General features: G+C 40.8%; 1 protein-coding gene and 1 long non-coding RNA gene across 4 annotated transcripts in view; one reads left to right on the top strand and one right to left on the bottom strand.

The window, feature by feature from the left end:
• The window catches only part of Clec2gl1 (C-type lectin domain family 2, member G like 1), a 35,935-nt gene extending 31,458 nt beyond the window's left edge, over positions 1-4,477 (bottom strand). The window contains exon 1 of one of the 3 annotated variants that reach the window (NM_001402575.1): positions 4,282-4,477. In NM_001402575.1, the coding sequence (NP_001389504.1) occupies positions 4,282-4,366 (85 nt within the window). In that variant the 5' untranslated portion in view covers positions 4,367-4,477. The remainder of the gene's footprint in view (positions 1-4,281) is intronic. The other 2 variants (XM_017593051.3, XM_017593050.3) reach the window with 2 other exon arrangements.
• An 8,068-nt stretch (positions 4,478-12,545) lies between these two features.
• Positions 12,546-27,968, top strand: part of LOC102549299 (uncharacterized) — a 37,016-nt gene continuing 21,593 nt past the window's right edge. The window contains exon 1 of the long non-coding RNA XR_005503985.2: positions 12,546-12,835. This is a non-coding gene — a long non-coding RNA (uncharacterized LOC102549299). The remainder of the gene's footprint in view (positions 12,836-27,968) is intronic.

Here is a 27,968-nt window from a genome sequence, read left to right as displayed (position 1 = left end):
AGCATGGATCTGCATGAGAGAATATACAGTCTTTGTCTTCTGGACCTCGGGCACAACACTAACTACAATGTTTTCTAATTCCATCTATTTACTTGAAAATTTCATGGCTTCATTTTTCTTTACAGATGAGTGATGTTCCATTTGTTTGTGTACCATGTTTTCCTTTTCCATTCAACTTTTAAAGACTATCATACATGGTTCCATTTCTAACTACTGTGAATGGAATAGCTAGCTACTAATTTGAGTGTACAGCTTTCTGAGTAGTAAAATAAAAAAAAAATCTGTTGAGTATAAACTAGGGTTAATATACCTTAGTCATGTGGTAGTGTTACCTCCAGTGGTTTGTGAAACCTTCAGTTTCAATCCCAAAATAGCTGCTACACCCTATTAACTGTGTGTTGCCTGTAGCTTTATAATCACAATATGACTTTTTTCCAGGACTGTGCTACCAGACCCTCCCTGTTCCCTTCTTTTCTACTTGGCTTGACTCCTGGATCAGCTGCCTCTACTCCTAACCTCCCCCTCTCTCTTGATCTTGGAGGGGTTCCATTACCAGCCCACTCCAGACAGCTTTGAATCAGTGGATAAAAGACACCCTGACCGCTTTGCTGCCTTAACTCGCCTGTTAGCCCAATTCCTAGGCTCAAATATCTCATGCCTGGAAATGTATACCCTTACCAAACAATCACTCCATCTCTTCTTCTGCCCCATCAGCCCTGCCTAATACCTCTGGCAACCCATCAATAGTGGTGCCATGGGCCCTGACTGCCAGAAGATCTTACATGTTTGCCGCACATTCCTCATTCCAAAGCCTGGCAGAAAAAGGGCCTATCCTTCCTTGTGTCTTCCTTTTCTTCCTAGGGCCTGGAATTCCCACCTTCTACCCAGCAATTGACTTCCAGCCTTCTTTACTGACAAATCAAGAACCAATTATGAGAGCCTCCCCTTACAACTGTGTGTTTAAGATAACCTCTTTTGTTAGGAAGCCTGTGATGTACCTTTAATTGTTGGACCCTCCAGGGTCCCCTCAGTGTTTACCCCTGCTGAGCCTTGCTGATGCATGTGAATGCCTTTGTTCTTTAGAAAGGAACATCCTGGCCAAGCTGGGAGAAGGAGAGCCAAGGTGCCATTAGCAAGGATTAACTTGAGAATATTGGAGGAGGTGGATTAGCCACGTGGAGGTTAGGAAGTGACCCAACCTTTGAGCTATTTAAGGCATATAAAAATATAAAGGCTATATGTATGTATCTGTCATTTGGGAACTCAGAACATTGGAGCAGGTATCAAGGAGACTGCCGCCACCAGAATCGATTTGAATAACAATCAATTGGGTACAGCTATAGTAACCAAAAGAAAATATTACAGGCAGCAGGAATATCCCCACTCCAACTCTCACTGAGAAAGAGCCAGGCAAGGATGTCTGCTCAACATTCTGGTGTGACTCTTGGGGTCCTAGCTGGGACTATCGAGCAAGGAAAGGAATAACAGTCCAACTTCAGAGATAAGAATATTGATAGCCAGACAACATGGTTACATCTACATATAGAGTTCTAAAGAGTCTATTAATTGGCTACAAAGCTAAAGAATGAGTTTGCAATACTGTAGGAAACAATCCCAATGAATGAAATCATTTGCATGTTTGAACACTAGCAATTGTCAAAGGGAAACTCATGTGTAAAGATAGCACCTCTCACAGAACTGTCAAGCAAGCAATTACACCCCCAATAAAACATATTCACATTCAATCTGGGAACAATAACAAGTGCTCTTAACCTCTGTACCCATTCCTCCATCCCTACCACTGTGTTTTAAAGCTCTCAGTACATTTTAGGTACAATTTCTTTTAAGAGAAGAAAAACGCTGCCTGTCCATTGTTTATCTTCTTAATTGGTTTTCAGGGAACAGAGCAGAAACTTCTCATTCCACTGAAACCAGTGTATTTTTCTGGTGTGTCGGTAAAGATTTGGATATTGGAAGCAAAATTCATTGCCTGAGACAAGCTCTCACTAATAAAGATTTTCTTCCTTCATGTATATTTAGGTTTATAACCTTCTGTGTTTGTATTTGTTATCCATTTCAATTCAATTATTGTACAGACTATCAACTGTGAGTCTTCACCACAGAATCAATAGTTCCAGGACCATATTCAGAAGAGATGTCATTTTTCTCTACCTAAGATCTGTCCACATGGACATTCTACAGTACAGACACACACACATAAACACAAACACACATATCCTATACAAAATGCACACACATTATGAACACATAAATTTTTTTAAATAATCCACAAAATGATGAAATGATACGTGTGCAGGAAAAATTGCATAAATATGATTAATATTACCAGGCTTTGGAACAAACACAAGAAAAACAGTTTAGCATTTTGTTAAAATGAGATCCCTCTTACCACACGCCCTATCTTCCAACACACATTTCCAGAATATGAAATGCCTGTGTTTATATTTAAAATCTGCAAGTGTTTCATGTGGCCCATACATACACAGCCACCCAATTAGACAAGATGGATGAAGCAAAGAAGTGCAGGCCGACAGGAACCGGATGTAGATCTCTCCTGACAGACACAGCCAGAATACAGCAAATACATAGGCGAATGCCAGCAGCAAACCACTGAAATGAGAACTGGGCTCCCGTTGAAGGAATCAGAGAAAGGACTAGAAGAGCTTGAAGGGGCTCGAGACCCCATATGAACAACAATGCCCAGCAACCAGAGCTTCCAGGGACTAAGCCACTACCCAAAGAGTATACATGGACTGACCCTGGGCTCCAACCTCATAGGTAGCAATAAATAGCCTTGTAAGATCACCAGTGGAAGGGGAAGCCCTTGGTCCTGCTAAGACTGAACCCCCAGTGAACGTGATTGTTGGGGGAAGGGCGGTAATGGGGGGAGGATGGGGAGGGGAACACCCATAACGAAGGGGAGGGGGAGGGGTTAGGGGGATGTTGACCGGGAAAGGGAATAACATTCGAAATGTAAATAAGAAATACTCAAGTTAATAAAGAAAAAAAGGAAAAAAAATCTGGAAGTGTTTATGAATTAAGTCATATGTCACAACTCAGATGCTCCCAACCTTGTCCCAAAGTAAACCAAAATGAGTCAGTTTAGGAAGAAATGATTGGAAAGGAAACACTAACTAGACCTCATGCTTGGCCCTGCCCATTTATTGCTCTGGCTAAATACTCCTCAGCCTGCTGTCCTCAGAAATCCCTAAGTTAGAGCTTGCTAGACAGTGTAAGTATCTCCTAAAGCATTTTGCAGAAAAAGCAGTTTCTCTTGGGCCAGGAAGATGGCTCAGGGGGTAAACGTGCTTGCTTTTCAAACAATACCACCATCACCACCAAAACTCAGAGCAACAAAACCCACCTAGACCCCTTACACTTTATTTGGAGAATCTGATCACAGAGCAGCTATTTTCTGCTGAGAAATTCTAACTGCCATTCACATGCTCTCTTTAAGGAACTGAAAACAATTCTCTTCTTGCATGCAGTTTGAAGCATTTCAGGAAGTTATCCATCCTCGAGCAAGGGGCTTTATACGATTATCTAGGAGGTTTTTTTTTCTTTACTTTTAGACAAATTCGTTAAAACTTAATACATATTTTTAGTCATCACAATAGCACTCCATCACAATGTAAGTGAGATAGTAATTGATTTAACAGAGGCCTCCAAGCACTTATACAGAGACAGGCCTGCCCAGGTTAACTGGCAGGAGTTTCTGCTCTTCGGTGAGACCATGGTGAGACCACGGTAACACTCTGAAAGGAAAGGGTTAGTAATTTTCCACCAGCCTCAGAGTGCCAAACAGCTGCTGCCATTGAGGAAGTAATGTGCCAATATTATCTGACTAGGGCTTCTGGAATATTTACCAGACACCAAGTAGCCCTTTCTCCGAGGAAGAGCTGTCCCAACCTTATCTAACAGTAGTCCCAGGATTGTAGATCAAAGACCCAGACCCTGCCAGAGTCCACAGCAACCTAAAGGACAGTTGAGCCCACCAATGCTTATATGCCCACTCACCATCCCTGTAACTTGCTCTTTATAAACTGTATAAAAACTGTACTAATGGAAAGCCCAGTCCCCTCTCCCCCCAATGTAGGCTGACTCCAGTGTACTGGAACAATAATAAGCTTCTTGCTTTTGCATCAATCTTTCCAGTCTCATGTCCCATTTACAGAAGTCTCCCAGTAGTTAAGACTCAGGTAGAGTCTTACAACTCCTCTCTGCATTTCTAGTTTGTTTCAAGTAGCATTAAAGATATACCTGTTTCTCCCTCTTCTAGGAAGTCTGTGGTAGTGACTTCTGTCTTCATCAATCTCATAGAATCTTCATCCCGGGAGGATCTCATCTCAACTGCAAATGAAACCGGACAGGGAGTTTTGTCTAATCCTGGGCGTTTCCAGACAAGGCCATTTAAGGAAGTTCAAACTTGTTCACTTTGTGACTTGTTTATTCTTACTTTTCAGCAGGACACCCACTCACACAGAACAGGAAGCAGTTTTTTGTTTTTGAAGGGGGGGGTGGTTGTTTTGTATTGAGAAACAGGAACACTAGATAGGACAGGAGATGGAGACACTGGGTGTGGTATACTGTAAATGAAATAATCAGAACTGTGAAACACTATATGATTTGACAAAGCAAACAGTTTTTAATTTTAAAGCAGGTGTTTATTTATTTAGACATGGGATCTCACTGTGGAGCTGTGCTGGCCTCAAACTCACTGGATGAGTAAATCTCTGAGGGATACAGCACTAATGTCACACTGGGGGATCAGCATTTATGGACAAGCAGAGTAAAAGGTTAGAACTGTTTACAGAAACTAAAAACCGGAGATTCTTGGTAAAAACATTACAATGCAGTGTCCAGGTTGAAACAAGATGTGAGTGCAGAGAAATCAGCATTTGAATAAGCCCAGGGTAAACTTTACAGAGAACACAAAACCTTATGCCTACACAAGCTTGTCCTGGAGGCAAAATGGTTCCTCACACCCCATGCTCTATAGTGGCCCTCCTAAGGGTGAATGAAAGGAGGACATGACTGCTGAAGGCAGGGTTGAGGGGAGGTTTTTATAGTAGAGCAAGAATAAATATAACCAGAGGCCTCTGGAAGGATCAAGATCAAGAAGAAAAGGTAGATTCAACAAGGCCATAAGACATGGGGAAAATGTATGAGAGAAATAAAGAAAAAAGATGTCTACCCTGAGGTTTTAAACTATTAAATAAAAGTTTAGATCTGTGATTCTTTTAAGATTTTGATAAGATTACATTTTAAGATCAGTAATAAATAACTGATTCCTTCTTTGTAACTGCAAATTAATGGCTCCCAGTAAGAGAAACTGACTGAGAAAATTACCTTGCTTACATATACTTTGTTAATCTATAACAAGTAAGTTCTTTAGTGACAAATGTATGTGTAATCTTGGGAATAGTTTGCTTTACAGTTGTTTTTCACCTATGACATGCAATCAGTCTGGATATGTGAGGGATTTGGGGAACATGTCTTTACCTATATGCACATGGTAATTTTTCACTTGGTGAAAAAGAGAATGTAACAATATTGGGGTATTTATACTGCTTGATATACTTTCCTAGGATTTGCAAGCTGTGGGAGAATGACAAAAGTTGTTGGAGCTTTGCTCCATCCCCCAAATACGGGTATATGAATATATGTAAAATTGTAGGAGCTTGTTCAGGCTTCCTTCATACACCAAGTGTGCACATGTGTGCCTCCTTTACATAGTCACTGACTACACATGTCATCCTAGAGGAGTTGAACCCACTGTCTGAGCTGGTCTTCCCTATCTGACACCTGGGTCAGGGACTTAAGGAGGCATGTTTAATGAAAAGGAAAGGGAGGTTGTTACTTTAAAAGAAAAGAGAGAAAGCATTTCAGATGAGGATAGGAGTCTCATTCCAGGGTGTCTTTGACCTAGACTGTTGAGTCAGGTTACTAAGGGTGAGGAATCATTATTGTGTGATTGTGTGCTATATTTTCACTCAGTGTAGGACAAACTGAAGCTAAGAACAGAAAATACTTACTGATACTATTCAGCATATACTTAAGAAAAGAGGAATTAACATAAATACTGGTGAGTTTGAAGATTTTCTCTGTTTTATACAGAAAATCACTACAAGCACTCTCCCCAATGATTAGATGTAGAAACATGGGACATAGTAAAAATAGATTTTTAAAACTGATGTACTAAGAATGGAGGTAAAGACATGACTGCTCACACATTTTCTATTTGGAGCATGCTTAGACAGGCCCTAGTAACTGAAAAGGAACACCTTACCACACCAGAGCCTGCTGCCCCATCCTCATGAGAGAGCTACCTCGTTGTCACCTTGCTAAATAATCTAAACACAAAGTTTTTCCTTTAGTAAAGTCTCCTAACATGGCTCAGGGTAACAAACAGAGGAGTTAGAGAGTGATAAATTAACTCAAGATGAAATTGACCCTTAAAGAGGAGTTGGCAAGTGTTGTGCTAGTCACAGGCCATCTCCCAGGGCCTCTGGAAAAATGTAAAGACTACCAAAGTCAACTGTAGGATTTGCTGCTGTCCTGTGTCAGACTCAACAGCAGGGTAAAACATTTGGCTGTTTTCCCATTGTTATGAGAAATTGGTCATTGTGTGACTATGCAGAAATGTTGAGTGTCCCACTTCCATGCACACTCTCCTCACTAGAGTTATTTATGTAGGTAGGGATACTTATTCTCATGGAGTGTGTGTGTGTGTGTGTGTGTGTGTGTGTGTGTGTGTGTGCGCGCTCGCACGAGATTCTCTGTATGTGTCAGCTTTATGTTTTCTCCAACTCCACATCCTCGCTTTCAGAATTCAGTCTTCAACAAATATGGCCTTACTGTGAGGATTGAGGAGGTAACCAAGGACCATGACAGTAGTCTATGATGTTTTTGAGACCTCTGTGTTCTCCATGAATATCAATTCATAGGGGAAAATCCTATGCTTTGCACCTCAATTTCCAATGAATAACATATTGCTTCTAGGAACAACATTGCCCATCCGTGCAAACCTTTCCTATTCTAACTCCTTTTTAAAGGAGTTATATTTTGAAATTAGCTTATTAAAAAGAGGCTTTTGATAGGCATTTTCAACATGTCCTTAGTTTTGGTTCATCTACCCTCTCCCTTTACTCTTCCCCATTCAACTCAGCCCTAGGCCACAGAATTCATCCTTTTTCTCTAACATGACTTTCGTTTTTACTATTCCTTTACTTATATTGTTTAACAGGATTGTGAGACTGTAGACTTCATGGGTCTTTCCATACCACCAGGCTTTGGATTAGTCCCCAGCACTCCCCCATACCAGCACTTAGCATTTTGTCAGCTCCACCCAAGAGTTACCTGGCAACAGCCTGGTATGCCTGACTCATTATAAAATGGGCTGCTCACCCCTCCTCTCTCTCTCTTGCTCTCTTGCCCTCTTGCTCCTTCTCTGTCCCCTCTCCTCTCCCCTCTCTCTCCCCATTCCCTTCCCAATCTCTCTCTACTTGCTCACAGCTGGCCTCTCCTCCTCTACTCTCTCTGCCTTTATCTGACTCTACTACCCTCTTAACTTCCCTCACTAAACAAACCCTGAATAAACTCTTTTCTATACAATACCACTCTGTGACTGGTCACTCAGGGGGAAGGTATGCCTTATCATGGGCTGTCTCAGGCACCCTCTTACACCATAACTGACTACACCTCCACCAAAACATGTACCCTCTCTGTTTATCTTTTTATAAACACAACATCCAAAGGTGACTTCCTTCACTGTCCCATGTCCCTCTATCCTACGCCTTTTAACCACCAACGTTCTCACTCTCAGCTATTGTTTTATCTATAATCTTCTAACCCTTTCATTTCACAAAGCCCCCTTCCTAGAGTCCTGGCTCCTATTATGCCCCATGTTAAATGCATCAACAAGTGATTTCAAGCTAGGATCTGCATGAGAGAATACAGTGTTTGTCTTTCTGGACCTCGGACACAACACTAACTACAATATTTTCTAGTTCCATCCATTTACTTGAAATTTTCATGTCTTCATTTTTCTTTACAATTGATAGATGTTCCATTTGTTTGTGTACCACATTTTCCTTATCCATTCAACTTTTAAAGACCATAAAAGCTTGTTCCATTTCTAACTACGGTGAATGGAAGAGCTAGCTAATAATTTCGGTTTACAGGTTTCTATGAAGCAAACTATAAAAAAAAAAAGTGTTGAGTAAAAACCAGGGATGATACAGTTTAGCCATGTCATATCACAGTTTTACATCCAGTGGGTTGTGAAACATTCCATTTCTATCCCAAAGTAGCTGCTTTACCCTATTAACTGTGTGTTGCCTGTAGTTTTATAATCACGATAGGACTTTTTTCCAGGACTGTGCTTCCAGACCCTATCTGCTCCCTTCCTTTCTACTTGGCTTGGCTCCAGGATCAACTGCCTCCAGCCCAAACCTGTCCTCTCTCTCTCTCTCTCTCTCTCTCTCTCTCTCTCTCTCTCTCTCTCTCTCTCTCTACCAGCCTCTGCCCCTGGAGGGGTCACTTTACCAGCCCACTCCAGAGTGCCTTGAATCCATGGATGAAAGACACTCTGATAGCTTGGCTGCCCTAATTTGCCTCTTGGCCCAATTCCTTGGGCTACAATTCCTCTTGCCTGGAAATGTATTCCCCTGCCAAACAACCACAAGAACATTCCTTCTGCCCCCTCAGTCCTGAATAATACCTCTGGCAACCTGCCCATAGTGACTTTGGGCCCTGGCTGTCAGAAGGTTGTATGTGGTTGCTGCCTGAGAGAAAATGTCCTGTCCTTCCTTGTGTCTCTTTTCTTCCTAGGGTAAGAGAAAGTGGCTGAGAAAATTACCTTGCTTACTTATACTTTGTTAATCTACAACGAGTAAGTTGCTTAGTTACAAATGTGTGTGTATTCTTGGGAATAATTTGCTTTGCATTTGTTTTCCATCCATTACACGCAATCAGACTGGATGTGTGAGGGCATTGGAGTACATGTTTTTACCTATGTCCTCATGGTAATTGTTCACTTAGGGAAAAAGAGAATGTAACTATATTGTGGTTTTTATACTGCTTGAAATATTATCCTGGGATTTGCAAGCAGGGAGAGAATGAATAAAGTTGTTGGAGCTTTGTTCCATCCCACAAATGTATACATATGAATATAGATAAAGCTGTTGGAGCTCGTTCCAGCCTGCTTCATCAACGAAGGTTGTATGTGTGTGCCTGCTTTACATAGAGACTGACAACACGTGCCCTCCTTGAACAGTTAAACACACTGTCTGAGCTGGTCTTCCACCTGGATCCTGGACTCAAGGAGTCATGTTTAATGAAAAAGAAAGGGAGGTTGTTATTTTAAAAGAAAGAGAGAGAGGATATTTCAGATGTGGATTTGAGTCTCATGTCAGGGTGCCTTCGACACCTAGAATGCTGAGTCAGGTGAGTAAGGGTGAGGAATCATTATTGGGTGATTGTGTGCTATATTTTCTCTCAGTGTGGGACAAAGGGAAACTAAGGACAGACAAATACTTATTGATAGCATTCAGCATGTACTTCAAAAGAGGAATTAAGGTAAATACTGGTGAGGTTAAGGATTTTCTCTGTTTTATAGAGACAGTCACCCCAGGTACCCTGGCCAGGGATTAGATGTAGAAGCATGGGACATATTAAAAATAGATTTTTAACACTGATGTACTAAGAATGGAGGTAAAGACATGACTGCTCGTACATTTTCTATTTGGAGCATGCTTAAACAGGACATAGAAGGAAAAAGGAGCCCAGGTCCACTCCAGAGCTTTCTGCCCAGATCCTGGTGAGAGAGCTCCCTTGTTGTCACCTTGCTAAATAATCTAAACAGAAAGTTTTTCCTTTAGTAAAGTCTCCTGACATGGCTCATGGGAACAAAGAGAGGAGGTGGAGAGTGATAAATTAAGTCAAGATGAAATTGACCCCTTAAAGAGGAGTTGGCAAGTCCTCTGCTGGACATAAGCCATCTCCCAGGGCCTCTGGAAAATGTAAAGTCTACTGAAGGCATATGGAGGATTTGCTGCTGTCCTGTGTCAGTCTCAACAGCAGGGTGAATCATTTGGCTGTTTTCCCATTGTTATGAGAAATTGGTCATTGGAAATCTCTAAATGACTTTGAAAACTTCTTAGAGAGGTCACATTTGTTTCACCCTTTGAAATTTCTACAGCTGATTGCAATCATTACTGTTTCTGAGAGGCTTAAAGGTAAGCCTTTTGATTAATATACTGATACTATATATTCAGATATTTATCTGATTTATTTCCCCATATTGAAACAGCTCCTCTTGCCTTCTAGCTGTTCAACTATTCTAGCCCTACTTTTGAGTTACAAGGGTTGTTACAATCTTTGTTCTCTGTGGAACACATCTGAGCTCACACTATGCTTCCTGATCCTACACATGAGGAAAACTGTATGGTTGATTCCCTGGCAAAAGTTGTTGCTTTCCTGATGGAGGCTGATCAGAAGAGTCATGCATTTACTACTTCACCTAAACAGTGCTGTCTGGGGCTTCAGTATCACCTTCCCCTGAACACTGCCAGTGTGACCATGCAGAACTGTTGAGTGTCCCCCTTCCATGCACACTCTCCTCAGGAGAGTCATTTATGTACTTAAGGATACTTAATCTCATGAAGTTTGACTGTGTGTGTGTGTGCGTGTGTGTGTGTGTGTGTGTGTGTGTGTGTGTGTGTGTGTGTGTGTGTGTTTCTGTGTATATGTCAGCTTTATGTTTTCTCCAATTCCACAAACTCTCTTTGGGCAGCTGAATACACTGCAGGAGCCAGTCTTCAACAAATAGGGCCTTACTTGGCCTTTGGGGAGGTAACCAAGGACCATGAAAGTAGTCTATGTTGTTTTTCAGACCTCTGGGCTCTCCATAAGTATTAATTCAAAGGGGGATATCATATCTTTTGCACCTCAATCTCCAATGGATAACACATTTCTTCTAAGAGCAACATTGCCCATCCGTGCAAACCTTTCCTATTCTAACTCCTTTTTAAAGGAGTTATATTTTGAAATTAGCTTATTAAAAGGTGGCTTTTCATAGGCATTTTCACATGTCCTTAGTTTTGGTTCATCTACCCTCTCCCTTTACTCTTTCCCAGTCCATTCAGCCCTAGGCCAAAGAATTCATCCTTTTTCTCTAACATGACTTTCTTTTTTACTATCCCTTAACTTATGTTGTTCAACAGGATTGTGAGATTGTAGACTTTCATGGGGCTTTCTATACCACCAGGCTTTGGATTAGTCCCCAGCAATCTCCCATACCCACAGTTAGCATTTTGTCTCAGCTCCACCCAAGAGTTACCTGGCAACAGCCAGGTATGTCTGACTCATTATAAAATGGGTTCCTCACCCCTCCTCTCTCTCTCTTGCTCTCTTGCCCTCTTGCTCCTTCTCTGTCCCCTCTCCTCTCCCCTCTCTCTCCCCATTCCCTTCCCAATCTCTCTCTACTTGCTCACAGCTGGCCTCTCCTCCTCTACTCTCTCTGCCTTTATCTGACTCTACTACCCTCTTAACTTCCCTCACTAAACAAACCCTGAATAAACTCTTTTCTATACAATACCACTCTGTGACTGGTCACTCAGGGGGAAGGTATGCCTTATCATGGGCTGTCTCAGGCACCCTCTTACACCATAACTGACTACACCTCCACCAAAACATGTACCCTCTCTGTTTATCTTTTTATAAACACAACATCCAAAGGTGACTTCCTTCACTGTCCCATGTCCCTCTATCCTACGCCTTTTAACCACCAACGTTCTCACTCTCAGCTATTGTTTTATCTATAATCTTCTAACCCTTTCATTTCACAAAGCCCCCTTCCTAGAGTCCTGGCTCCTATTATGCCCCATGTTAAATGCATCAACAAGTGATTTCAAGCTAGGATCTGCATGAGAGAATACAGTGTTTGTCTTTCTGGACCTCGGACACAACACTAACTACAATATTTTCTAGTTCCATCCATTTACTTGAAATTTTCATGTCTTCATTTTTCTTTACAATTGATAGATGTTCCATTTGTTTGTGTACCACATTTTCCTTATCCATTCAACTTTTAAAGACCATAAAAGCTTGTTCCATTTCTAACTACGGTGAATGGAAGAGCTAGCTAATAATTTCGGTTTACAGGTTTCTATGAAGCAAACTATAAAAAAAAAAAAGTATTGAGTAAAAACCAGGGATGATACAGTTTAGCCATGTCATATCACAGTTTTACATCCAGTGGGTTGTGAAACATTCCATTTCTATCCCAAAGTAGCTGCTTTACCCTATTAACTGTGTGTTGCCTGTAGTTTTATAATCACGATAGGACTTTTTTCCAGGACTGTGCTTCCAGACCCTATCTGCTCCCTTCCTTTCTACTTGGCTTGGCTCCAGGATCAACTGCCTCCAGTCCAAACCTGTCCTCTCTCTCTCTCTCTCTCTCTCTCTCTCTCTCTCTCTCTCTCTCTCTCTCTCTACCAGCCTCTGCCCCTGGAGGGGTCACTTTACCAGCCCACTCCAGAGTGCCTTGAATCCATGGATGAAAGACACTCTGATAGCTTGGCTGCCCTAATTTGCCTCTTGGCCCAATTCCTTGGGCTACAATTCCTCTTGCCTGGAAATGTATTCCCCTGCCAAACAACCACAAGAACATTCCTTCTGCCCCCTCAGTCCTGAATAATACCTCTGGCAACCTGCCCATAGTGACTTTGGGCCCTGGCTGTCAGAAGGTTGTATGTGGTTGCTGCCTGAGAGAAAATGTCCTGTCCTTCCTTGTGTCTCTTTTCTTCCTAGGGTAAGAGAAAGTGGCTGAGAAAATTACCTTGCTTACTTATACTTTGTTAATCTACAACGAGTAAGTTGCTTAGTTACAAATGTGTGTGTATTCTTGGGAATAATTTGCTTTGCATTTGTTTTCCATCCATTACACGCAATCAGACTGGATGTGTGAGGGCATTGGAGTACATGTTTTTACCTATGTCCTCATGGTAATTGTTCACTTAGGGAAAAAGAGAATGTAACTATATTGTGGTTTTTATACTGCTTGAAATATTATCCTGGGATTTGCAAGCAGGGAGAGAATGAATAAAGTTGTTGGAGCTTTGTTCCATCCCACAAATGTATACATATGAATATAGATAAAGCTGTTGGAGCTCGTTCCAGCCTGCTTCATCAACGAAGGTTGTATGTGTGTGCCTGCTTTACATAGAGACTGACAACACGTGCCCTCCTTGAACAGTTAAACACACTGTCTGAGCTGGTCTTCCACCTGGATCCTGGACTCAAGGAGTCATGTTTAATGAAAAAGAAAGGGAGGTTGTTATTTTAAAAGAAAGAGAGAGAGGATATTTCAGATGTGGATTTGAGTCTCATGTCAGGGTGCCTTCGACACCTAGAATGCTGAGTCAGGTGAGTAAGGGTGAGGAATCATTATTGGGTGATTGTGTGCTATATTTTCTCTCAGTGTGGGACAAAGGGAAACTAAGGACAGACAAATACTTATTGATAGCATTCAGCATGTACTTCAAAAGAGGAATTAAGGTAAATACTGGTGAGGTTAAGGATTTTCTCTGTTTTATAGAGACAGTCACCCCAGGTACCCTGGCCAGGGATTAGATGTAGAAGCATGGGACATATTAAAAATAGATTTTTAACACTGATGTACTAAGAATGGAGGTAAAGACATGACTGCTCGTACATTTTCTATTTGGAGCATGCTTAAACAGGACATAGAAGGAAAAAGGAGCCCAGGTCCACTCCAGAGCTTTCTGCCCAGATCCTGGTGAGAGAGCTCCCTTGTTGTCACCTTGCTAAATAATCTAAACAGAAAGTTTTTCCTTTAGTAAAGTCTCCTGACATGGCTCATGGGAACAAAGAGAGGAGGTGGAGAGTGATAAATTAAGTCAAGATGAAATTGACCCCTTAAAGAGGAGTTGGCAAGTGCTCTGCTGGACATAGGCCATCTCCCAGGGCCTCTGGAAAATGTAAAGTCTACTGAAGGCATATGGAGGATTTGCTGCTGTCCTGTGTCAGACTCAACAGCAGGGTGAATCATTTGGCTGTTTTCCCATTGTTATGAGAAATTGGTCATTGGAAATCTCTAAATGACTTTGAAAACTTCTTAGAGAGGTCACATTTGTTTCACCCTTTGAAATTTCTACAGCTGATTGCAATCATTACTGTTTCTGAGAGGCTTAAAGGTAAGCCTTTTGATTAATATACTGATACTATATAATCAGATATTTATCTGATTTAGTTCCCCATATTGAAACAGCTCCTCTTGCCTTCTAGCTGTTCAACTATTCTAGTCCTACTTTCTTACAAGGGTTGTTACAATCTTTGTTCTCTGTGGAACACATCTGAGCTCACGCTTTCTTTCTACTTGGCTTGGGTCCTGGATCCGCTGCCTCCAGCCCAAACCTGGCCTCACTCTCTATCAGCCTCTGCTCTGGGAGGGATTGTGTTACCAGCCCACTCCAGACAGCCTTGAAGCGGTGGATAAAAGACACGCTGACAGCTTTGTTGCCTTAACGTGTCTGTTAGCTTAATTCCTGGGCGCAAATATCTCCTTCCCGGAAATGTTTGCCCTTAACAAACAACCACTCCATCTCTCCTTCCACCCCATCAGCCCTGCCTAATATCTCTTGCAACTTGCCCATAGCAGAGCTATGGGCCCCGGCTGCCAGAAGGTCTTACGTGATTGCTGCATGTTCCTCATTCCACAGTCTGGCAGAAAAAGGGCCTGTCCTTCCTTGTGCCTGCCATTTTGAGGCCGGGAAGTCCCACCTTCTGCCCTGCAATTGGCTCCTGGCCTTCTTTGTTGACAAATCAAGAACAAGTTATGAGCGCCTCCTCTTACAACTGTGTTTTAGAGAACCTCTTTTGTTAGGAATCATGTGATATACCTTTAATTGTGGGACCATCCTGGATTCCCTCAGTGTTTACCTCCTGCTGAGCCTTGCTAATGCACGTGAAGGCTTTTGTTCTTTAGAAAGGAACATCTTAGCCTTTCAGTTTGGCCCTGGGCATAACACCTCGGTGGTAACACCTTTGATGTCAGTTCTTGGTTTTGGTTTCTGTTTTCCTGACGAGAACATAAACTCGTTTTTCCATTGTGCTTCCTGGGATTTTCCACTCAATGAATTTGGGGTATATATGCTGTGAACCTCAGGAAAATTTTGGCATTCGCTTAACAGAAATGACCCGAGTCTGTGTTTTTTCTTAAATCCCCCATGCCTATGCCTGATTCTCAGTACTTTACTGTGGGGGTGTCCTCAAGTAGAAGTCCCACTGAGATCAGGATAGAGAAGAGGCTCTGACAGGATTGTTCCAAGAGCCTGCCCGCAAAGTGGAAGGGAGGTATTGGATGAATGGGCCACAACATTGGAGCCCAGTAAGAGGGATACCGTGAAGGACACTACGGGAATGGAAAGCATGTGCAAAGGAAAGTAAAAATTTGGGCCATCGATAAATAAACCTTGTAAAAAGGGACAAGGTAATGATAAAGTTTTTTTGTATATGTGTTCTTTTAGAGTTATGCTAAAATCTAGACATCTGGGTCCCCCTGGAAAGACATCATCTAGTTTTCTCCCTCTATATCTATCTGTTCTTGGTACACCAAGCTGTCCATGTCTGTCAGCTTATGTCTGTAGTTTTTGTTTCTCATTTCTTGAATGTTTTGCGTTTCATGTTCAAAAGAAAATATGGTTAAAACTTTTATCTGTTGGTTGTTTACCCCTAGATTTAATTTTAACTCGTTTCAAAAATAAATAAATAAATATAAAACAGTCTCAGTTGGCCTTTGGAGCCCTGCACCTGTAGCTAGGAGTCTAGGTCAACTGGAGAAGGCCCACCCCAACCCCCCCAAGGGGCTGATTGTCTGCATAAGCCGATTTTAAAGGGGCCAACAGCTTCTTGGTTTCTATGGTAAGGGAGCTGATGGTTGTTTCTTTTAGAAAAGTCTCTGCCATTGTGTTTATTGGATTCAACAGGTGACAAGGTACTCGTCTTAAAATTATAGCAAGAAAAAGTAAGAATTGTGTTTGGTCTAAATATTAAAGATATGTATAGCCACTTCGTTTTTTTATTTCTGATTGGTTTTAAATGTATAAATATGCTCTACATGTCTTGGTTATAGATTATTGGCTTTTAAGTTATTGGGTATGGTTAAAAAATTTATAGCATTGGTAGCAGAAAGTTGGCTTAAAAACTTGTAATTTAGATAGAGTCATTCTAGACAACACATGACATGAGCCAACCCAGGGAAACAGGTCTCTAAAGATACATCTAACTTGGGATAATATTTTATGTAATTCTTATCCTAGAAACCAGACTTATAAAAGGTAGGATTTAGGGAAGTATCTCTTTGAGGTATTGGAGGCTACTACATCATGCGTTAGCATACAGGAATTGGCAGTCAGACTTTGTAACATGAGGGATAGACTTGGTGTTTTAGAGAGACTGGATTTTAGAGACTGAATTGTTTGTTGGAGGTACAGTTTTGCTTTCCAGAGTCGTGGTTATGCTCTGGTATTGCAAGGGAAACTTGAAGATTGTGGTTAAATTGCCAGTGTTCCATGGACTGCAGTTTACAGTTCTATCACATGCTCAGGATTCTAACCCACACATATTTGTAGTTAAGAAAAAAGAAAACAGGTGGAGATTGTTATGGGATTTATGAATTTATGAAGGGTTGATGAGGCTATGGAACTTGTAAGAGCATTACAGCCTGTTTGCTTACTCCAACTGCCATTTCAAGAATGCATATAGAATTATTATGGATCTGGAAGATTGTTTTTATGCTGTTTCTATACATCCTAGTGATTGTGAAAGGTTTTCATTTAGTGAGCTTGCTTATAATTTTGGAAAGCCCATGAAGTATTATCATTGGAAAGTTTTGCCTCAAGGAATCATTTATGTCCCTACATTATGTAAAAATGTTGTTGCTGCTTCAATACAAGAGGTTAGGACTTTGAATTTTCCAGTGTGTATTATTCATTATATAGATATTTTATTAGCTGATCCCCCTGAAGGAGTTTTACTACAAGCCTTTGCTCTTATACAAATTTTTGAGTAGTTGTTGCTCAGAAAAGATTCAAAGGCAATATCAATATAGTCAATACTTGGGACATCAGTTATATCCTAAACAAATTGTGGCACAGAAAACTCAAGAAAAGATAGTTTACTTTAAATTATTTTTAAAAGCTTCTAAAGATATGTTAACTGGCTTAAGACCCTCAAGCTCACCAAGGGGGAGCTTAAGCCTTTGATATTCTCAAGGGGGATGCAAATCCTAATTCCCCTAATTAACTAATGAGGGACTGAATTGTTTTATCAGTAGAGGAAGCTGTTAGTCAACAACAGATACATTATCAATGGTTGGTTTGCATACACAATAGTCCTTTGGCAAAAGAGACCATTAATGTGGATTTATTTTGCTTCATCTCAAAGTAAAGTTTAAACACTCTATTGTGAAGCTGTTATTGTGTTAATACAGAATTGTAGTATAGAATCATACAAATATTTTAAGAAGATTGTCTTAAGAACCTGATGGAATATTTATGCCTTATTCCAAACGTCAATTAAGTTGGTTATTATAGAATACTGATATTTGGCCTATTACATGTGCAAACTTTTCAGGCAAAATTGATAATTTTCTTCTATACATGCTTTTGTATTTCCTGTAAATTTACACATGTAGCCCATAGAAAATTTGCTTACTGTATTAATAGATGGCTCATCTAATGAGAAGGCAGCACATGTAATTGAATCACTTTTTATTCTCTTGAGTTTCCCCCTGCTTCAGCACAGATTATTGAATTATGTGCTGTAGCCATTGTTTTTAAAATGTTAAAATCAATCTTTCAATTTGTATACTGATAGCCAATGTATATCTTATGGTTTACAACTGATTGAAATTGTTTCCTTTTTAGATACTTCTAACCCTCAAATTTTGCAATTATTTATGCTAATGCAACTGATTTAAGAGAATATACTGTTCCTTTATAGGCCATTTAAGAACTCAGACTGGATTGCCTGGACCCCTTAGCAAGGGCAATGCCACAGCAAATTTGTATACCAGGGAGATTATAGGCCTTACATAGGAACAATTAGCCAAACAATCTCATTCTTTACATCATCAAAACAGTAATAGCTGGAGACAATAATTTGGTACACAAGTCAAGTTGTAAATACAAGTCCTCAGTGTCCACAATTTCTTCCTGTATCACATAATCCTCAAGGACTTATACATTATAAGTTATGACAAATAGATGTTACTCATATTTCTGGTTTTAGAAAATTAAGATATGTATATGTGGCTATTGACACCTTTTCAGGCTTTATTGTTTCTTTGCTGTTCCACTAGATGCTAAGATCGTGAGAGATTTGCTTTTGGCCTTCCTTCCATGAATTTTCAGGAGTTTTCTTATCGCTATCATTGAGTTATGTTGCCTCAGGGGATGGCCAATAGTCCTATGTGTCAGGTGTATGTAGCCTCTGCGCTAAAGCCTTTGAGGCAGAAGTATCCACAGATGTATATTGTCCATTGTATAGATGACATTTTGTTAGCAGCTGAAGATGAAAAAAGAATTGTTGACAGCATATGCTGATTTACAAGAAGATTTGGGCACTGCAGGGTTAATGACTGCCCCTGAAAAGGTTCAAAAGAATTTCCTGTATCAATATTTAGGACATGAATTATTAGAAAAAGAAATTTGCCCACAAAAGTAAAATTAGATTAGATACACTGAAGACTTTAAATGATTTTCAAAAATTATTAGGGAATATAAATTGGCTTCAACCAACATTAAAATTAACCACAGGATAGTTGAAGCCATTATCTGATGTTTTAAAAGGTGATTCCTCTCCAAATTCACCTAGACAATTAACTCCAGAAGCGCAAGAATGCTTAAATTTAATACAACAGGCTTTGGAAGGGGCTCACCTTAATTATATTGTTTATTCGAGGCCTCTTTTGTTTTAGATTTTTATATCTGTTCATTCCCCTACTGGGCTCTTTTGGCAGAATAGCTCACTTAAAAGTTTCACCTACAAAAATAGTGATGGCTTATCCTCAGACCATTGCTCAATTACTGTTCAAAGCTCAAAAAATTAGCTTACAGACCTTTGACAAGGAACCAGATTTTATTATTACTCCCTATACCAAGGAACAGCTACACTATTTAGCCCAGGGATTTACAGATTGGGCTATTTTAATGTACACTGTTTAACATTTCAGTTTGTTTAAACATGTTTGACATGTTTAACATGTCAGTTTGATAACCATTATCCTGACAGTAAGATTTGTCAGTTTTTAAAATTGCATCTAGTAATTTTTCTACAAATTATGGTTAGTTCCCCTTCACAAAAGACTCGTTTAGTATCTACTAATGGTTCGTCCAATGGATGTTCTGCAGTAGTGTTTAGAGGGAAGGTAAAGGTTGTAAAAATTCCTAATTGTTCTACATAGCTAACAGAATTGAAAGCTTTACAACTACTAACTTTGATAATGTTTCCTGATACACACTGATAGTATATATGTCTCTCAGATATTTCATCCCTTGAGACCGCAGCCTTTGTTGCTCCTGTTTCATCCATTTTTGCCTGCTTATTACAAGTACAGTCTTTGCTATGGCAGCATTGGGAGCCTATTTTTATAGGCCATAGAAAAGGACATTCCATGTTACCCAGCCCCTTAACACAAGGCAATGAGTTGGCTGATTCTTATACTCAGTCTCCATGTTATTATATGTTAATAAATATTACTGCTTATGATAAAGATTTACAGATACATAAAAAATTCATCTTAATATTAATTCTTTGAAGTTTCACAATAGAGTAACTAAAGAACAAAAAGCCCAAATAGTCAGTCAAGGTCCCCAGCGTGCCCCATTTATTTCCTTTCACAATTTGGGAGTTAACTTAAGAGGGTTACAGCATAATGATATTTGATATATAGATGTTACCCATGCTATTAAGATTCCTTATAATTCTCAAATACAAGATATTATAAAACAAGTATTATAAAATTTTAAAACAATATCATCATAAATAGAAAGGGTGGAGTTATATCCCTGTATATCACACAATTATTTAAATAATGCTCTTTTTATTTTAAATTTTAAAATTTGGATGCCGAGGAACTCTCTGACTGTCTATGGCACCCAACAACAGGCATACTTATGCCTAAGAGAAATGGAAGGGTACACTTACTGATATATGCCATGATCCTGTTCAGGTATTTTATATGGGGAGGATGGCATGTTTGTGTTTTTTCTGCAGGATGCTGCAGGAGTGTGCTAGCTTCCAGAGTGGCTGGTGAGATATGCTGATGCTAGGACAAAAAATGATGTTGACCTGTGAGCTTGCTGAGTGCCCTGACAATGGTGACTGGGAAGCTGTTTTGGACGTATATTCCTGACCATCTTTACCTGCCTATATCCCAGATTGGACAAGCTGCCCTGCCTCAAGCTTTTAGACCTTGTGGGACAGAGAACAGGGAGACTGTGGAAAATGCCTTCAGAAAATCAAAGAGAAGTTATGACTCTTCTCTTTCCTTTAATGTGTTAAGTTATTCTGACTCAATCATAGACTTGTCAATCCAATATTGGAAATAACAGTTTTCATTTGGAAGATTGGTTCTGGACATTTTCAGAGACATTTGAAAATTCACAACTGTCTTGTATGAAGTTACATTTGCAGCAGATAAAATTGATACAAGGTCTAGATTTTGAACAAATGTTAGTGCATGTGTCAAAACTCCTAATCTTTCATTAACTGGTCATGTTAAAATTACTTTTATTTCTCCTACAGTATTTAATGTAAGTTATAGTGATTGTATATAGTCTAATTTTGTACTGTATTGAAATCTGACATACCACCAGCTTTTGTTTTATTGCTTGTATTGTAGGACCTTGATATTCTGAAAAAAGGCTTACAAATATTGGAAGAAGTAAAAGATAAAAGTTTTAAAGTTGCCCCCCCTAGACACAAAGTTTAGAGCAGAAAAAAAAAAAAAAAACAGGTTAGGCCCCAGAATTGTATGTTCCAAGAAGCCTCTTCTAGGGCTATAGAATGGATAATTACATTGGCCAGCTCAACAGCTTTCTCCCAGAAACTAGCTGACCATAAATCTTAGAGAACAATCTTGAGAAGCAGGAAACAACTTCTCCTAGGAACTAGCGGAACATGAAGTTAAACAATCTGAGAAGTAGGAGACAGCTTCTCCTAGGAAACAATCTTGGGGGACAGAGAGTTCTTCCTTGTGATTTTTCACTGCTATTCTACACACTTTCCAATGACGCCATCCCTGCCCCCTCGGGTTGTGGTTTCTCCCTTTAAATACCTCTTCTCCCAGCCTCTCGGGGTCGAACTCCACTGCCCCTGCGTGGGATACGAGTCTCGACCCCAGTGCACTGGTTGCTATCGATAAACCTCATGTGATTACAACAAGGACAGTCTTGTGTGTGTTCTTGGGGGGGTCGCATCATCCCGAGACTTGAGTGAGGGTCTCCCCACTCTGGGGGTCTTTCAAGGCTTTAAGCAGAAATAATAGGATAATGGGTTTGATTATTGCTGGTTTAGTGGTATAGCTGTTTAATCAATAGCACTATTGCTTTGACCCAAGTAGTTAAGACAGTTACTTGTGTTAATCATTTAACAAAAATGTTAATGTTTTGAGTATTCAAGAAGATTTACTCGTTTGGAACAATGGATTGATGATCTTTGTGTTACCTGAATGGTACTAATGCTAGAGACAGTCTTGACTATTCTTCCAAGGAATGCCCTCTATGTGAAGCTGCTGGGGACCAGAGAACTCTACTGTGGTTGTGGGGACATCAAGCATAGTTCCATTGCCTGTTGGTCATTCAGGAGAGGGTCAGCTGATGCTGAACCGTCATGGGAGAGACTTTGACATCATTGTTGCTATTGTAGCAGCCATTGCTGCTGTGGCTACTGTGGCTGCAGTGTCTGGAATTGCCATCTCCCAATCTGTTGTTAAGGCAAGCACAGTGGATAAACTTTCAGGAGAAGTTGCTGACAATTGGGAATTCTAAATTTAAATCAACAGTCAGTGCTTTTACAGGAACAGCTTGATCTCTTAAGGCCTCCTGTTCTCCTATCTTCACCTTTGTGTGAAACCTTACAGTGGCCCTCAGTATTATGGCTCTTGGTGCCACAGTAGTTGGCCTTTTGCTTCTTATCACATGCACAGAGAGCAATCCCAGTCCCAGGCATCAATTAAGCAGGTGTCGCTCTCCTTGCCAGAAGACAATCCCTCTGCCCAAATCTGGCTCAGCCTTTACAAGAAGTAGTTAGCCAAAGATGGGCGACTCTTTGGGACCAATGCCCACCTAAGACAGGGGCTCTGAGACTGACAGATATTCCCAAAGATAGATTGGCTTTCACAAAGTGACCTAAGACATCTGCTACTTTAAAAAATTAAAAAAGAGGAACTTGTCAGACCCTCCTGGGTCCCCTCAGCGTTTACCCCCTGCTGAGCCTTGCTGATGCATGTGAAATCCTTTGTTCTTTAGAAAGGAATATCCTGGCCTTTCTGTTTGGCTATGGGTGCTAACACCTTTGATGTCAGTTATTAGTTTTGATTTCTGTCTTCCTGCTGAGAATGTAAACTCGCTTTTCCATTGTGCCTCCTGAGATTTTCCACCCAGTGAATTTGGGGTATATATATTGTGAACCTCAATAAAGCTTTGACATCCTCTCAGCACAAATGACCCGAGTCTGTGTTTTTTCTTAAATCCCCCAAGCCTACACCCAGCTGTCAGTGCCAGACTTAGCTGTGTATCATCAAGGTATAGAACCAGTGCTTGCTGTAGATTCATAAAATCTACTGCCACTTCAGGCTTTGCTGAATACGTTTTCAGCTTTCCAAACTTTCTCATTAATATTTGAGTCCTTTCAAAAATCATTTGGTAAATGCCTACAATGAATTCCTTTGATTAATGGAAGTGATTGGGGCCTCTCTACTATACTATGAGAATGGGTAAATCTCAGACTATTGCCCTGAAACAGACATGGTAGAGCATGACTGTAATCCAAACCCTTGAGAAGCAGTGGCAGGTGGAGCTCCGGGGTCCAGGCCAGCCTGGCCTGCAGAGCAAATTCAAGGGGGAGTCAAGGCTGCACAGAGAAACTGTGTCTCAAAAAAGACTAAAAACAAACCATAAGACCTTCTACTGAAATGTTTTCCATGCACGCAGGTCTCACCCTCTGATGATGTGACTCTTAGAGGAGGTTCCCAGGGTCCCTGCAGCCTGTGGTTGTGTGAATAGATGCAGTTGGGCAAAGAGTAGACCAATGAGTCTCATACTTGCAATGAGCATTGATTTCAGTGGGGAGTGTTAGAACTCCAAGTGTCCATATGCATGCAGTTTTGTTTACATGCGAAATACTACGTAGGGTGGTTATAGTAAGGAAACAGTTCTAATGGAAAGGGAGTAGACTAGAGCTAGCCCAGAGGCCACAACCACCTAAGGATTTAAGTGAAATCACAGCAAGAAAAGGGTTTCTACAATTGCAGATAGTAAATGGAAGGGCAGAAAAAGCAATTAGATTTGAAGGGTTTTGGAGCTTGCAGGGGGAAAGGGTTAGATTTGCGGTCATATAGAGTTTGCTGGAGCCATACATCCAGTCTAACGGTTTATTTTTATTCTGTTCCAGTACACTTGGCTTCACATACTCAGCATTTCATGTCTCATAGCCACAACTGACAAACATCACAACACATGAACACAGTAGAAGGAAAAGCAGCTTGAAACATACAAGCTGTTATACTCAGTGTTGTCTGTCTACATCCAAGGGTCCTCTGATGACTTTCTGTGCAGGCTGAGTCAGAGTTCAGAAGCCCTTGCATATCTCCTCAAACACAGAAAGCAAATACATGTGTCTATCAGTTACAGATGACCCTAAAGTCTCTATGCCCTGAGGCCTTCTCTAGGGGTGGCAGCAGGGTATAAATGAGGAGCATAGGCTCTGGAGCCAGACTCCAGATTCATTTAGTATCTATAACCCTACAGTATCAACACTTAAATGACAAAGCCCTCTGTGACTGGGAGACTCCCAATTTATGCCTGTCTCTTGAATATACTATCAGTGGTGTTCTCTTCTATAAAATGTATCAACCAAAGATGGGAAACAATGCTAAAGGGCTAAATAATTAAAGCATGAATAAAAGCCTTAACAACATTGTATTCCCTAATGAAGGTAACATTGATGAGGTTTTGCTTACTACCATCAGGAATTAGTTTCTCTGTTAAAAAAGACATTGCATAACAGGTACTCTGGGCAGCAGCTGTACTTCCAATGTCATATATTAAACCAAATGTTTATCCTTAAATGACCTCAAATCCATTGAGTCTGCATTTATCAAACAAGAAACACCATAGTTTGAGGTATTCAAACACTCTTCCAGTAATTTTGCCATTTTTAGTTTTCATTTAAAATAGAAAAATAAACCTGAGGAGCCGATTTAAAAGTTTTTGTATTTGCATGTTTATTTACATTTTAAATAAATCCCAATTCCCAGTTTCCCTTCCAGAAACCCACTATCCCACAGCCCCCACCCCACACTTTCCTTCAATGAGGGTGCTCCTACACCTACCCACCTACTCCCTCCCACCTCCCTGCCCTGATATTCCCCTACACTGGGTCATCAAGCCTTGATGGTACCAAGAGCCTTTCCTCCCATCAATGCCCAACAAAACCATCCTCTGCTACATATACGGATGGAGCCATTCCTTGGGATGGGGGTTTCATCCCTGGAAGTTCTGGGGGTCTGGTTAGGTGATATTGTGTTCTTATGGGGTGGCAAACCCGTTCAGCTCCTTGAATCCTATAACTCCTCCAATAGGGACCCTGTTCTCAGTTCAGTGGTTGGCTACCAGCATTCACCTCTGAGTTTGTAAGGCTCTAGCAGAGACTCTCAGGAGACAGCTATATCAGGTTCCTATCAGCATGCACTTCTTGGCATCTACAATACTGTCTGGGTTTGGTGGCTGTATATGGGATACATATCCAGGTCTGGCAGTCTCTGGATGGCCTTTCAGACTCTGCTCCACACTTTGTCTCACATTTCCTCCTGTATTTCTCTTCCCCTTTCTAAGAAGATCTAAAGCATACCCACGTTGGTCTTTCTTCTTCTTGAGTTTCATGTGGTTTGTGAATTTTATCTTGGCTATTCCGAGCTTTTGGGCTAATATCTGCTTATCAGTGAGTACATACCATGTGTGTTCTTTTGTGATTGGGTTACCCAACTCAGGATGATATTCTCAAATTCAATCCACTTGCCTAAGAATTTTATGTAGTCATTTTTTTAATAGCTGAATGCTACGCCATTGTGTAGACATACCACATTTCTGTATGCATTCCTCTGTGGAAGGACATTTGGGTTCTTTCTAGCTTCTGGGTATTATAAATAAGGCTACTATGAACATAGTGGAGCTTGTATCCTTGTTACGTGTTGGAGCATCTTTTAGGTATATGCTCAGGAGTGGTATAGCTGGGTCTTCAGGTAGTACTATGTCTAATTTTCTGAGGAACCTCAAAACTTAATTTACAGAGTGGTTGTACCAGTTTGCAATCCCATCAACAATGGAGGAGTGTTTCTTTTCTCCACATCCTCACCAGCATCTGCTGTCACCTGAGTTTTTTATCTTAGCCATTCTGACTGGTGTGAGGTGGAATCTCAGGGTTGTTTTGACTTGCATTTCCCTGATGACTAAGGACGTTGAACATTTCTTTAGTTGCTTCTTAGCAATTCTATATTCCTCAGTTGTGAATTCTCTGTTTAGCTCTAGCCCAGTTTTGAAAATGATTCCCTGTTTGGTTTTTGGCTTTTTTTGCTGTTGTTATTGTTGTTTTGTTTTTTAAATCAGCTCGGGTCACCTACTGGCTTAGGGCTGCTTGCCTCTGTTCAGATTTTGATGCCAACCTAACAGTCTCTAGCAGGGAACAACATCTCTAGATGGTTCTCATGGTTAAAAATATAATTTAAGCCTGTGCTGCACAGTGGGCCTTTCTCTTTCTCTTCCGGTCCCAGGTACTATGAGAGCCATGGGTTACCTTGCACACATGGCCAAGTTCAAGAACCCACCACACACAACCAGTCCCCTAAATGGCACAGAAATGGCATCAAGAAACCCCTGTCACAAAGATACAAATCTCTTAAGGGGTTTGACCTGAGAAAAATACACTTTGCCAAGAAGTACCACAAGAAAGGCTGGAAGAAGATGCAGGCCATCAAGACCAAGATACTAAAGGGCCCAGACTATAAACTCAGCTGTCTGGCTTTCATCACTCTCCCCAATCTTGGGAAGAGGATTCAAAGCTACATGGCCAGGGGTCATAGGCTCTGCCAACCAAAGCCCAAGGTTCAAACCAAGGCAGAGGTCAAAGCTCCAGCTAAGGTCCAGGCTTCAGCTTCAGCTCAGGCTCCCAAAGGTCCCCAAGCCCCTGTGAAGACCCCATAGAAAAGGCTCCTGCCAGAGTGAAGACAGACGGACTGCTGTGACACACCTACCTACACACTATTTGCAGATGACCAGTGTCCTATGCTGTTTTAACAAATAAACTTAAGGCAACATATATATATATTTTGGACAAAATAAGATAACCAAGATCTATGTTGTTCTAGATAAAAAAAAAAGATTCAAAACAGCAGGTGAATGACCGAGAATAAACTAAAAAAATTGCAACAAAATAGGCCTCAACAGATACAAGAAGATTGAAATAATCCTGTATGATAATGTCATGATACAGGTGAAGGCAGGTACAAGATAGAACGAGCCTGTCATTGGACAAGAAGGAAAATGAGCAGAAGAAAAGTTTTAGAGAGGAGGAGGAGACTGCAGCAAGAAGAGAAAGCAGCAGAGAGAACATGGAGGCAGATGTTAAGATTCCTCTCAGCACATTTACAGTTTCTTATGAACAGTCTTAAGGGATGGATACATACAGGGCTTAGTATGTCTCACCTGGTACCCCAGATGACCACATGAGTGTGCCAATCTCCTGCTTCCCCATTCAGTGTTCCATGCATTCCCACGGCTGGGTCCTTAGGCCACTATCAGCTGCCCAGCTGCCAGAGCCACTCTGACACAGGCTGAGAAATGGGCCTGCATACCTACCCACTCAGTCCATGGTCCAGGCCTAAACCTGCTTTCTCTCCCAGCCCACAGCTCACCCAGCGGCTGTCAGTTTTGTCATTTCTTTCCATTCCTGTCCATATCAAGTTACAGTGCGCTGTCTTTACTATATACATTCTCAAACAAGTAATTTAACAAACACAACTTGTCTAACTCAGATTATGTGCAAGAAATACTGCTCTCAATCTTCTCAGAAGTCCACTAATGTATTAATACATAAGGTTATGACAGACAGATGCCAAAGGCTGATATTTAACCCTCAGGTCTCAAAGATCATGGACAGCTACAAGAGACTGCCTGGATTGTGATACCATGACCCCTGAAAAACACCACCATTGCTCTGCTCAGGCTTGGTCTATACTGTGGGAAAAACTTGATATACTGAGAGTCAAATGGCTCATATTGCCTAAGTCAGGGTGAGTCATTTCTCATTTAAAACATATTTATTGCACAGAGAAAAAGTTTTTCATCTTCTGGGCTTCATGCCCAGACTGACTCCACCCAAGTTGTCATGGACACCACAAGGACCTCAGAACTGTTTAGGTGTAGAATGATGTCATTACACAGGTGAAGGTAGGTACGAGATAGAACTAGGCCTGAAATTGGATGAGAAAGAACGACTGGCAAGAGAAAAGTTTTAGAAAGGAGGAGAAGCAGCAGAGAGAACATGGAGGTAGATGTTAAAATTCCTCTCTGCACATTTACAGGCTGTTGTGAATATTCTTAAGGGATGGATGTGTACAGGGCTTTGTATGTCTAGGTGGACAT

The sequence above is a fragment of the Rattus norvegicus genome, chromosome 4 (assembly GCF_036323735.1).
Source record: "Rattus norvegicus strain BN/NHsdMcwi chromosome 4, GRCr8, whole genome shotgun sequence".
NCBI classification, from domain to species: domain Eukaryota; kingdom Metazoa; phylum Chordata; class Mammalia; order Rodentia; family Muridae; genus Rattus; species Rattus norvegicus.
The sequence above is the reverse complement of the archived record's forward strand: the minus strand, read 5'-3'. Positions and strand labels throughout refer to the sequence as shown.